Source organism: Hypomesus transpacificus, chromosome 13 (genome assembly GCF_021917145.1).
Source record: "Hypomesus transpacificus isolate Combined female chromosome 13, fHypTra1, whole genome shotgun sequence".
NCBI lineage: Eukaryota > Metazoa > Chordata > Actinopteri > Osmeriformes > Osmeridae > Hypomesus > Hypomesus transpacificus.
In genome coordinates, this window is record NC_061072.1 from 11,746,936 (window position 1) to 11,759,941 (window position 13,006).

General features: G+C 40.0%; 1 protein-coding gene across 2 annotated transcripts in view; it reads right to left on the reverse strand.

Moving 5' to 3' along the window:
• arid5b (AT-rich interaction domain 5B) overlaps positions 1–13,006 on the reverse strand; it is a 59,841-nt gene that overhangs the window by 41,727 nt on the left and 5,108 nt on the right. For both annotated transcript variants that reach the window (XM_047031933.1, XM_047031932.1), the window contains exon 3: positions 11,204–11,444. In XM_047031933.1, coding sequence (XP_046887889.1) covers positions 11,204–11,444 — 241 coding nt within the window. The remainder of the gene's footprint in view (positions 1–11,203; positions 11,445–13,006) is intronic.

Below are 13,006 nucleotides of genomic sequence, written 5' to 3' on the forward strand. Positions count from 1 at the left end.
GTAATCTCCTCAGTGCAATGGTTGTAGCAAAAAGGAAACAGATGCTGCTATTCACACTGAACCATTTATTCAGTCACAAGGGGGAAAATATTTCAGTTTGATGCATTTCGTTCTTGATAAAACCAGGACGGATTGCATTTGATTGCGTTGACCAATGCATTTTTTTTTTTTTATACGGTAATCAAGTTATGTCAAAAGCAGGCCACATTTTCTCAGCTCCCTTGCATAATGATTTCTTGGTAAACTGAGACCAGTGAATAACACTGGGTTGATAATTAGCTCAGCCATCTAAATATTCACTTTGTGAACTGTAAACATCCCCGGAATCCCACTGTTTAGCTTTATAACCTTCCCTCGGCTGTCCATTGATTTCTGCTTAACAATGATCAAGGACCGGTACACTTACAAATGTCCATAGTAAAACATTAACAAAAGAAATGCTGAATTACATTCTATGAGCAAAGAGCAGTTTCATGTTTTACAGTTATTGATTTAATGATTGTGTTGTTGCCACTTGACTTAGATGCTATCTTCAAACAGATCCCCAGGTCCCTAAAAGTATGACACTGCTACCATAGCTACACAAAATGTGGATTGGCTTCCATTTAAAAAAACAACGACCGGAAAAATAATATTGTGCAGAAAATGTAAAATGGATTCCAATCTGCAGCAACTGCCTGTCTCTGTTTCATTGAGGATATGTAAATATTTTCGTATTCAAATGAGGCTCTAATAGGAGCTATCTATCTACCACTGCTTCAGTTTCAGCAGCCAGAGGACTACTGTCGGTCTGGGGAGCCCAAGAATGTCTTTGTTAAAACACACAAACGCACACTCATATAATCCATTCAGGACCACCACCAGTCCCGACGACTGTCTCCCTCAGAACCTTATGGACACTTAGAAGCATATCATATTTTCACCAAACCAACAGGAACAATCTTATTGAAACATGCTGCCTGGAAAAATACTGGCACAAGTTATGTCTTGAATCTTTGCTGCTCTAACCATTACACAAGAACTAAACCCTCAAATGACTGCTCAGTTAATGTGGAGTGATTGCATTAGGGATGCCAAGAGAAACATTTGAAGACATAAAGTTTCATATATCAGCATTCATTGGGCCATAGACAATTAAGGGTGGGGCCCCTATTCTCCACTTCTCCTCACACCTCCCTAACATTGCTCTTTATTTGATTCCATTTTGTCAGGACCCAAATCGCCCCAGAGCCACATTTTCCAGAATATACCCCTGGTGTCAATGTAAAACACTTTGTGGGTGATTTATGATCACCTGGTGGTATTTTATTACTGTAGGCATTCTTCTCTACCTCCCTCCTACTATTTCACTCTCTCTCACCTCCAACTCCCTCCCTCCCCCCCTCCCCCCTCCCCCCCCCCCCTCTCCCTCTCCCTCTTCCTCCCTCCCTCCGTAGTCCTCCATCTCTGTATCTCTATCTCTCTCTCCCTTCCCATCTCTCTTTCCATCCCCCTCTTCTGCTCATACTCCCTCTGAAGCCTGGCACTACAGAGAGTAAGGTCCCTATAGCAACAACACAAAGCTGCCAAAAAAGAAATATTTTCATTTCTCCAGTGGGCAGTGATCCAGGTTAAGTCCAATGTCTCATATATTGATTGTCCTTGATTGTAAAGTTAGCATTTAAAGTAATAGCTGCTTGTAATGCAATTACACGTTTTGTTATTACAGGCAAATTTGTTTTTCTCTTTGGCCTGGGGACATTGATACTAGGAACTGAACAAATTAGTACAAAACACAAAAAACATCTGATATTTTAACTGAATAACAAATGAGCTCTACTAAAATTGGCTCGAATGATAAATATCTCTAAAGGAAAATCATAATTGTTTTGAGTGGATCAAAGAGAGTGGGGAACTGAGCCAAAAATGAGATTAGAATGAGTCGACTACAATCTGTCGAGGAGAGTTATCAGTATGGAACATGTCTGTTTGTTTGCCTTTCTTACATCAGAGAAATTACATTATAGAATCTCTGGTGCTCAAAGGTGACAGGCAATGTCAGAGAGCAGATAAATCAATATAGTGATCATCAAAAATTGGTTTGATCCTTTTTATAGTGAAGGCAAAATGATATTGATGATTCAGATGGAGACCTTTGCCAGCCAACTTTGACGCACATGAAGGAGGTAGCTGTATGATCCGTCTCTACCCGGTCAAAGACGTTGCTCAAAAGTTAATAAATCAGCATAGAAAACACGTTCCTAAATGAAAGATCTTATTCAACACATTCACTGCCTCCAATTCAGTTATGGGCCCCTTTGATTTGAACTACAGAACAAAACAGGGGACTTTGTACTCTAGAAAATGCATCTTTCATGAGACACAACAAGCCCATTTATGCCCGGGCATGAAACAGAAACAAAAGCTCATACGACGAGGATGCGTGTGCTATGGGAGCTGGATGTATTTTTGATCAGGTCTGCACAAAGAGATCTTCTAAGAGCTCTGAATTGTTTATGACGGCATTACATTCAACATAATCACTCAAACCAACATAGAGGTTGATATTAAAAAAGGGAAATGTATCCCTGGGACATTTTAAAGATCAGCCATAGAATTAACGCCAATATTGAGCTAGAAAAGCATGCCCCATTTGAGGGATGTTGCATTCGGCACACTGTTTAAGCAAAATAGGACATATTGTACAAATCAGAATGGAGCTACACAACATGGCATGACAAGATACCGAGGATGATATTTTCCTCTGCTACATAGCATCAAGCATCTCTCTCTCTCCACAGAAAGTACTCAATGTCCTTGTCCTATTTCCTTTGATTTAATTGCATTTTTAAAAGCTTTGGTATCTTTGCTGCACGTTCATTATACACAGAGGACACAAACATACATGCACGAGTGCAGGCTCATACACACACATACACACACGTCTACACATGCATATATATACACACATATATACACACACATATACACAAACATATACACGCACACACACAAACATACTGTAAAGGTAAGATCTGAATAAAGATCTGCTTAATATCCAACCCCTATCCCTCGTGGGAGGGATGTATCAATTGTTCCTACTTTTTAATGAGCAATTTAAATATGTATTAACTTAGAACGCAGGTGTCAAACCAACAGCAGAAAGATAGATCACGTCCACATGCAACGCCAAAGCGATTAACTTCATCTTGTTTGGTTAAAATGGAAATCATATTCTAACAAGCGTACTCAAAACAATAGTTGCTCTCTTTCATAGTACACGAGTGGGTGAAATAATTACAATTTCCACAAGAACAGGAAGAGGAAGAGGCAGAGGGAGAATAATGTCGTTCACTCAATGAAACCAATTAAGCGGCATCTAAAATGTGACACAATAGAGGGATTAGATGCAAGCTTGGATAAGGCCATGGTATGCTATCAATGCACTATTGTGCTTATTTCTTTACATGCTGTCCTTCTCTGTTCTTACATTACAAGACAAGAGCTTTTCATGACTGTCCTAATAATAAATCATTCATAATTCCTATAGGGCCTGCCACAGCAGACATGCTGAGTAAAGAATCTCACTCTGCCTGCTTCGAAACAATGCTACTTCCCTATGTACCCTTTGTGAGAAATTAGAGACACAAACAAGAAAGGAGAAGAAATCCTGAAGCTACATATTTCCCTTTGTGTGGAATGATCAAAACCTTAGTCACGGAACACAATACAGAGAAAGAATCCTACATGTTTAAGCACATTCTTTCCTGAAAAGAGATACAATCTCTCAGGATGTGCTTGGGGAAGCATGGAGGTAAATATAACCTGTGATGAAAACAATAATAGTATTGTATAACATTATCCATAGTGGCTAGATGAGTTAATCTGTAAATAATGTCAGGATCTCAACTTGGTGTTTAAGCTCTCCCCTCAGAACTGCTATTGATCATCTGCAATGCTAGCTGGTCCTGTACCTGTGGATCCCTAATGGCTAGAGACTGACCCTCCACTCAGCAGTGGATGTCATTGTGACAACTGCTTTCACTGGACGCCATCTTATTAGTCAGATAAACACAGGACATATTCACTTTATTCATGACTCAAGTATATAATTAGTCCTATTTCTACCAAACGACTTGCAAACTAATGACTATTTTCAGCTCAACATCTTAATCAGCCCCGAATCATACACTTTAGTAAGTCAATTTACTATTTTAAAATAGAGGCCAATTTCTTGAATTTTGTTTTAACATTGTACATGCTGTGAGGGTCACTTTACTAAGGCATTTTGTGACATTTGTATGCAATGTATATAGAGACATCTTGCTTCACATGTTAAAATATGATAAATGCAATAGTGTGTCAAGATCTTTTCCAAAGCACTCTGACAACAATGCCTAATGTGTTACCATTAACCAAATGTTGCCTACGCACAATGGTGAGGTGTACAAATTAGAGGTTGTCAAATGTGAACACAACCAAATGAAACATATCTGCGTAGAACTAAATGACAACATGATAATTAGTCGATTTAGGTAGAGCAGTACTTCGTGACTAAAAACTTTAACCAATTTCAGCAGATAGCAATATACTACTACATGTTTCTAAAGCCTTTAGGAATGATCTCCAGTGATGAGATTCAAAAACCAAAGTCAAACAGCAATGTTTCCCTGTTCCTGGGTAGTCAGCTGAATAGTGGACTGTACACTGCTGCTCTTCTGGATATCTGGATTAGGCAGAAGCAACTGAGATGAATTTGATTAGTGAATAATTAAAGACTCATGCACGCAATATATTCCTCCTGCACACAAAGTTCTACCTACAAGACTAAATGAAATAGATTAAACTGTGGCACAGTGAGTGCCAATAAAAACCCAGAGCCAAAGGAAGGAATAATAATAAGACCTTGACTGTGTAAGTTGTTCCAAGATGTTTAATATTTTAAAAGGAAGCCTTTCAGTAGTGTTGCGACAGAGTTCCAGCTTGTGTGTGACATGATTGGCTGACGATAATAGCATATTAGTCAACTAGACTAGATGGGGCTTGGCACTGGCTCACCATGAAAAAGCCAGCATTGTGTTCCTGTTCTGAAAGCCCCAGTGAGAGCCCTCAGGTTAAAATGAACAATTCCACAATGGCTGCCTACTGGGTAAGGGAGGGTGGGGGGGTGACATACTTCTCAAAGAGACAGCAAACTGCATTAACATTCTTTTTTTTTTTTTTTAAAGGCATTTGTCTGAAAAACTTGTCAAATCTAATGAAGCCAAACAGATTAATGATATTTTTGGTTGGTGTGGGTAAGTAGCTAAGTAAGTAAGTACCATAAGTACTATGTTTTATAGATATCAGGGCTTCTGGCTGTTTAGTGGGGCTATTTTATGTTACAGGAGAAGTCACATTAATAACCTGTGTTGTTTCAGTCTTGGTAATGGACAGACAATAAAACTATTCATTTCCTCCAAAGGTCAGGTTCTGGAGGCATGTGTATTGTTGGAGTGTCTAGCAGCAGCACTACTATTATCCCAGAGAGCATGCTGTGCAGGGGCCAGCACAGGGAACCAGGGAGCACGGAAACCCAATAAAGCTACAAAAACAAATACGTTTGGACTTAAAACCAATCACTGATTACACCATGCCGCATGCTTTTTCTTCTGTCTTATATTTTTCTTTCTTTTTTTTCTCTTTCTCTTTCTCTTTCTTTCTTTCTTTCCTTCTTTCTTTTTGTCTTTCTTCTTTAGCCCCATCCCTCTCTTCATGCTCATGAAAACTGTTCCATCATTATTAGCAAACCAACTGCCTCTTTTTTTCCCTCCCTTTATTTTCCACTCCAGATCACAATACAATACACATCACAGATTTGTTTTAATGGCTGGCTGCAGTCCATAGTTTAGTAATGAGGGGAGTTACTAAAGTTATGATCGGATCAGAGTGTTGTAATAGACAATAAGCCTTGTTAACGTCTCAAACAGCCCTGCCAATACTCAAAACATCACATGACTATGAAACAGAGTGAGAGAGCTAGAGAGAGAGAGAACGAGAGGAGCTGTAATAGAACACTAGACCACTAAATACCAACACTGAGGCTGCTGACAAAAGCTGGAGAAGAAAAGTTTAGCCTAAATAAAACATTCATTTAATTACTGGGGAATGTTTGGGCCATTAAATTAGATTTTTTTTTTTGAAGGAGGGGGGTGGGGCAGAGAAATATAATTCAGCGGCTTGTTTTCTCTTGACTGAGTGGGAGCAGCCAAGGATTTCTCTATATAGGCTAAAGAACTAGGCCTGCCTTGCCTGCAACTATATTAAGTGACAAGTAAGTTTGAGCAAGCAAGTGTATAAGTGAGACCAAGAGAGCCCAGCACAAGTAAATAAATAATGATGAAGCTTGTATAGAAATACAGTATATAGTTGAAAAGCTATTTCACATATCAGTCTTTGTAACTGGTTCCTCAAATATAGGGCACAATTTCCTCTCCAAAAGCACCAACCGGCAACAACATTTGAATGTAGCAGAATAAATTACTGTTGGTTGTAAACTGCTCACTCACTCACTCACTCCCTCACTCACTGCTGCGGCAGTCAGCAAAATAATCTGGCATGCAATATTCAAGATGTGAGAGAAGGGGAATGGCACAGTAAATCCTTCTTAGTATAAATCCTTTAACTTGCCATCTATCTATCTGTTTATCTGTCCATCATGAACTACATGTAAGTATATGCAGTATATCTATCTATAGTAATGTGTGTTAGTTTATGCTTTCATCCAAAGCAATGTATGAAGGGAGATTTAAATCCACCTATTCACCTTTTTTGGTAAAACCATCACTTTGAACTCATTTTAAATAAGCATACACCTGTCAAACAAAACCCTATCCATCAGATGAAAGATGGGGTATAATAGTGAAAATGGCTTCACTCTTAACCTGGTGTGAAACGTGGCCATCTAATATGGAAAATACAGTAGAAAGTGTCTGTTGTAAGAAGCTACAGGGCTCTGCTTCACACAGGTTCTAGTGTACAGTAGCTTGCTATCCTGTAACTGTATGGTCCCTTGTACATCACCCACACAGTGGAAAACAAGCCAGCAGTGGTTATATCATCTTCTCCCTCCAGGTGCCCATTTAAAGGAGCATAAAGGAGTGTTTTACTGGTATCTTAAGGACAGAATTGAGCTTTTACTCACACTTTGTTTAAGCGAGCACTCAGTAAGCTTATAACAAGCCCATCCGGAGGAGTAGCAGAAACAGCAGAGAGCTTTTGAGTGAAACAGCTCTACATAACTTAAACTATACGCATGAACCCCCACATGCACATGCACACACGAACACCCCTGTACGCAGATTCATTCTATACACTGGATTGGGTGTGGTTTTTACAGCCCAGTTACAGGACCATAAAAAAGCTTTTGTTAAAGGAAATCCCTACAATATTATCCTACTATCACTACCAAATCAACACGTTAAAGATGGTTCAGGTTTCAACTCATCCATCAGATTGTTAAGAGTGTCCAGGTGCTGATGTACAGTGCAACGGGTCGTCTCAGCGAAGCCGCTTCTACTCGTTAGACTTGACCTGACCTTAAACATGTACTTGCTACATGGATGATGAGCTGCATGGATTACAGGCTGCATAGAGCTCTGTTTCCGACACCTGGCGGAGTAATAAGAGGAAAAACGTCTCTGGTGACAAAAGTCCAACATTCTGACTATCTAACAAGGAAGATGTGAAAAGTCATTACAATTTAGACATTATAAGAATGCTCCAGCTCTCCTCCAAGTTGTATTGTATTGTTGTATGACTGTAATTGCTTTCCAAATTTCCAACCTGTCATATGATATCATTTTAAAATGGCATTCCTCAAGCACCCAGTTGAGAGGATGAGGGAACAACCTACCAATCACTTCACACAAACGCCATTCAGGAATTACATTTATTGGATTGAATCTGCCTTATGTAACATGAGATTCATTTAGCTGAAACCCTGAATTCACCAATGCCAGTTTATTCCATTATATATGCATTTAGTGAATTCAGGGTTTCAGCCCAAGAGGGAAGCCCTGTGATCTTAAGATGACATCAGGTCATCCCAGCAGTGTTAGCTTATCACCAGAGAGCTCCCCAGTGAGACATACTTTTACTATATATTAGCAATTGTAGTACCCAGTAGTTCTAAACCACCTTCAACACATCTTTTTATCTGTGGTTATTCAGGTGACAACCACAAATGGTTGTACAAGTTACCATTTCTGTATGCACATTAGTTACAACAGCAGTCCAGAGGTGAGCAGCTCATATCCATGGAGGTATGCTAATATCTCTACCAGCGATCCCTCTGCTTAGTGACCCGCTGCTAATACCCCAGAATCCTCTGAGCTGTCCTCCTGTCCAACTCCCCTGAGATACGGCTTAAAATACAACCCCCTCTCCCTGCAACCTCCCTCCATCCATCCCTCCCTCCCTTCCTTGCTCCTCCCCCCTCCTCTCTTTACTGCTCAAACTGCTGGGCTAGGTAGGGCTCTTAAAACCTAATTATGTTCCAGGGGCCACCTGACAGAAGATGAGAGACTACAAGAAGATTAGCAGAGATCTATTGTCAGTTTCTCTTGTCGTAGGAAAATGGTTTTACAAAACCTGATAAAGAGCGTCAACAATGCCTAAGCAAATGAACTATTCAGATAATCCTAATTGACAGAATATATTCTTATATATTCTTATGACAGTCTTTTCTAACAAGTAAACATTGCACTTTGTCTCTTGGTAGTAATCCATGTGTCTGATTGGTGTGTTGAGAATTCCTTCCTTTCCTTTATTATAAAACACACACAGCCATTTTCCCTAGGTGAACAACTGCTGTTTCTTTTGGCTGTTTCAATTACCAGTCTTCCTCTGTGCATCAGCGTTAAGGTTCTGATCTTGTGCTCGCAAATCAAAGCAATTTCCATATCAAATTCAGACAGTGCCATTTTTATTTGGGCAGAGAACATGGTGATTGGTTGAGTCAGAGTCACAGCGGGTGGAGAAGAGCCATTACTTTACCTCCTGATTCAGTTTAGAGACCTACAAATCACCATTTATATTAAATATCAAATGTATTGAAACTGAAAACAAATGCCAGTTATATGAGTTTCTAGGCATACATGTACTATTCTTCAGAAGTTCAAGCCAGCTTTCTCCACAGAACAAGGTTGACCGCTCTTAATTTATGTGCCTGTGTCAATTAATGCCCCATTTCCGTAAAGCTGTGTTTTAAAGGTCTTCTCTAGGACACTTAAAGACTTTGGCTTAATGAATGCTCCCTCTCTTTCTCTGGACAACAAAGAGAGACCATTTAAACGAGTCAGAGAGAGAGAGAGAGAGAGAGAGAGAGAGAGAGAGAGAGAGAGAGAGAGAGAGAGAGAGAGAGAGAGACTTAAAACAGAAGAGAGGATGGCCTCTGGTCTTTTGCCAGAAGATTCTGCTTACCAGAGTATCTGGAGGCACTTTGAGTAACTGCCGTACCCATTTTCAGTGCACAAACAAGCTAATACAGTCATTAAAAAGCAAGCTATTAACATTACAAAAAATACCTAGAGACACACAATACACAAAAATAATATGGTTACAAGGTTAAGCCGCTACACATAAATCAGACTCCCTTTTTTCTGCCACAAGCCTGCTGGCTTATTGATTCCCATCGCTGGCTGTAGCCTCATGTAAGCTTTCAGTGACAAAGCATCCATTATTGATCCGCCTATCTAATCTCTACATAGGAATCTAATACATCAGGCCATTGAAGCATTCAAGGGCAATTTAACATTCCACTATGTGAGACTGAGACAAAGCCGTATGCAAATTCCCAGAACTGTGGGAGTCAGGAGATCCATCGCGGCATAATTAGAGACACCACAAAAGGAATTTAATATACAGCTATAAAGCCCTGGCATGGCCTTTAGGCTTGCCTCACCAGCGGGTGAAAATAATACTTTCTCAAGTAGTCATATTTCAACATACAGTGGAAGAAATGCTCATAGAAAGAGACAGGCTATGGTTGCCAGGTCAAACTTCAGCACTGACCGGAAATAAAACTATAAGTAAGCACCATTTTGTGGCCTGACCCCAAGTTAAAATGGGCTTGATTTGAAAGGAGATAGTTTACTGACTATAATATCACCATGTAGGGCCATACCCCCTGCTTCTGAGCAGGTATTTGCTTCTTCACAGGAATGCAGCCAAAAATGACATGTTTACAAGGTCATAAAGCCTCTCTCTGCAGCTCCCCTACTCGGCTGTGATAACTGAGGCATGTTACACATGTATAAATGCATGTCGTGTCGGTATAAACAGCACACTACACCCCTGTAAATCCAAAGAAAACCCTAACTTCTTTTCTCTGGCTGTCTGTCATGCCCACCCCTGTCTGTCTGGTTATCTATCTTTTTGCAAGACTTCTTGTACCAGAGTTTATTAAAGGGTGTAGTGCAATGTAGTCTAACCTAGTCAATGACATTTATATAAACAAAGTATGTACCTGGACAAACTTAAAGATGAAAGAAGGATGTCAGATGTGCAGTTGAGGGAAAGTCATGTGGAATAGGTTCAGAGCAGTCGCTTTAAGAGCTTAGGCTTCTCCATTCTCAACGCTGTTATTCCAAGTTGACAGTTTTCCACACACATTTAAAATGAAAAAGCATTACTTTTGATTGAGGTTTCCCACCGAGTTTATACTGTAGTTTATGTTCTAGTCTATGATATTAACTTGCGCCTGGCCTTGTGACAAAGGCTTGTTTTATTATTGATCCACTTTCTGATGTTCTCCCCCCTTTTCACAAACATTACATTTGGTAGAAGATTACAAATAGCCAGAACATGAATGTTGTGAAGCCACAGGGGGGAGAAACACTAGTTAATCAGAGCTTATAGTCAAACATTCTCAGAGCTACCCAACTGAGCTGCGGACAAATGAACAGAGAAAATGGAGGGCAAACATTTGTGTGAGATCAAATAATCAATGTGATTGATTGCAGATGTTAAGAAAACTTGTTTCTCAGGGCTGGCTAAAAGGGGCTGTGCTCTCAGTGTATACAGTGCCTACTTCATCTTCTGGCTGCATGATAAGGAACAGCAGAGATTTTTAAAAAGAACAGAGTGAAATGGAACAGTAGACACCTTAACCAGTCTGTATGTGACCTGTATGTGAAATAAAGAAAGGAAAAGACCGAGAAAACCAAACAGCCCACATATTCACCAAGTTCAGCCTTCTCCTTTACAACATCTTTGAAGTTCAGGCCACTGTTGAGCGTCGACTCTCGGTAGCGAAGCAGATGGGGCTCTCTCTGACCATTCTTGCCCTGCTCCCGGAGTACTGTACTGGGCTTGAGGGGCACAGCTTTCAGTCCCTTGGTCCATCCTGACGAGTCCCACTCCGTCCATTTCACCAGGTCCTCCAACCGCACAACCACCTTCTCGGACACTGCGATGAGCTCATCCTAAAATGCAGAGATGGATCAAGTTTTAGACACAGAGTGTAATATTTGGCTTACAAATCTCTGGCACCTCATCTAAAGGACATGGGTCCAAATCACACATGCTTTAAAGGGTTTGAGGAAGATTCATTAAGTCTTTGATTACATTTTAAGTTATATAACTTTTTTATAATCTGTTTCAAGTAGAACTCAATTTTCCATTAAACACAATATCTAACATAACTTAGCCCCAAGACCAGCGCTTACTCCACAGTTCTGAACAATACCACAGAAACGTTATTAGGTCCTTGATGTTAATGCAAATCATTTCACATAAATCATGGAGCTAAAATCAATACACCCGCTCTCTAAAGATGCACTTGTTTCTTCTGAGTCTGCAGCTTGTAAGACCTGAGCGAATTACCAAATATTCCTTCATTTTTAATGGCACAATCTCAATATTGAGTGATCCTGCTACATTATGCATCCCTTCTCCCTGAATGGATGCACCACTAGCAATGCTGCTGCCCCAGATAAGTGCAACTGCCAAATAAACACATCATTCATTAAAGAAGGCAATAAAGCGGTGCTTGTAACCTGGCGGAGGATAACACAGAGGTCTGGGGTCGAGGCTGGAATCTGGAGAGCAGATGTGTCTGTATTTCACGGAAGCCTTTATCAAGTATTTTGACTGACTCCAATTCCCTCCCTTCTTTACTTCTCTTCTCTCTTTTGCTTTTTTAGCTGTGTCCCTTTTTCTTTCCATTTGTTTTGTCAATTTCTTTCTCCCTTCTTTATCTCTCCTTCTACCTTCCTTGCACTCCCCTCCTTCATTATGCCGTAGCTACACCCAATGGATGCATTAACTGCTTTCTTTGCATTTTCCTCCACATTTTCCCCAGCGTGACCCAATAAAAGCAAACATAGATCACAGAAAATTGCAACTCCATACAGAGTGGAATACACATTCTATTTTCCCTGCTCCAGCAGGCTGGGCCATGCCTTTGCCTCTGTAGGCAGAGAGGTTTTGCTGATCATACCTTTTATAATGAACTTCCTTTGATGTGCAAAGAATGAAAAATGGCTCTTATTTCAACTCTCTCTCACAATATTCACTGGAGGATAGTCATCCTACATATCTTCCATTACTATACAGTCTTTATACAGTATGGTATCGGTATGCAATAAACTCCATCTGGTTTGTCGCAATGAAACATTTTGCAATATCCAACAGAATTCACAGAATCATCATATGGTATTTTTGACCAATGATCAAATCCCTTTGGGACCCTGCAAGCTGTTGATCATTATAATCCTGGTTCAATCACCAGTGTGCACACTAATTATCAAAGCAGGGCTATGGTCATTCCTTTTCAAATCAATAAAATATGGAAATTAATTTAGACTCAAAATACTGTATATCCCCAAAACACTTAAGATGCGGAAAAAACTTTTGGTGTAACGTAATTAGATTTTTAAATGTCAGTTGGGTATTAAAACAGAAACCTCACAGTGTTGTTATGGCGAGTGAGCTGTCCTGCACCTGGAAAGTGAAGCAGCTCATTTCTAACAGTGACACGGCAACC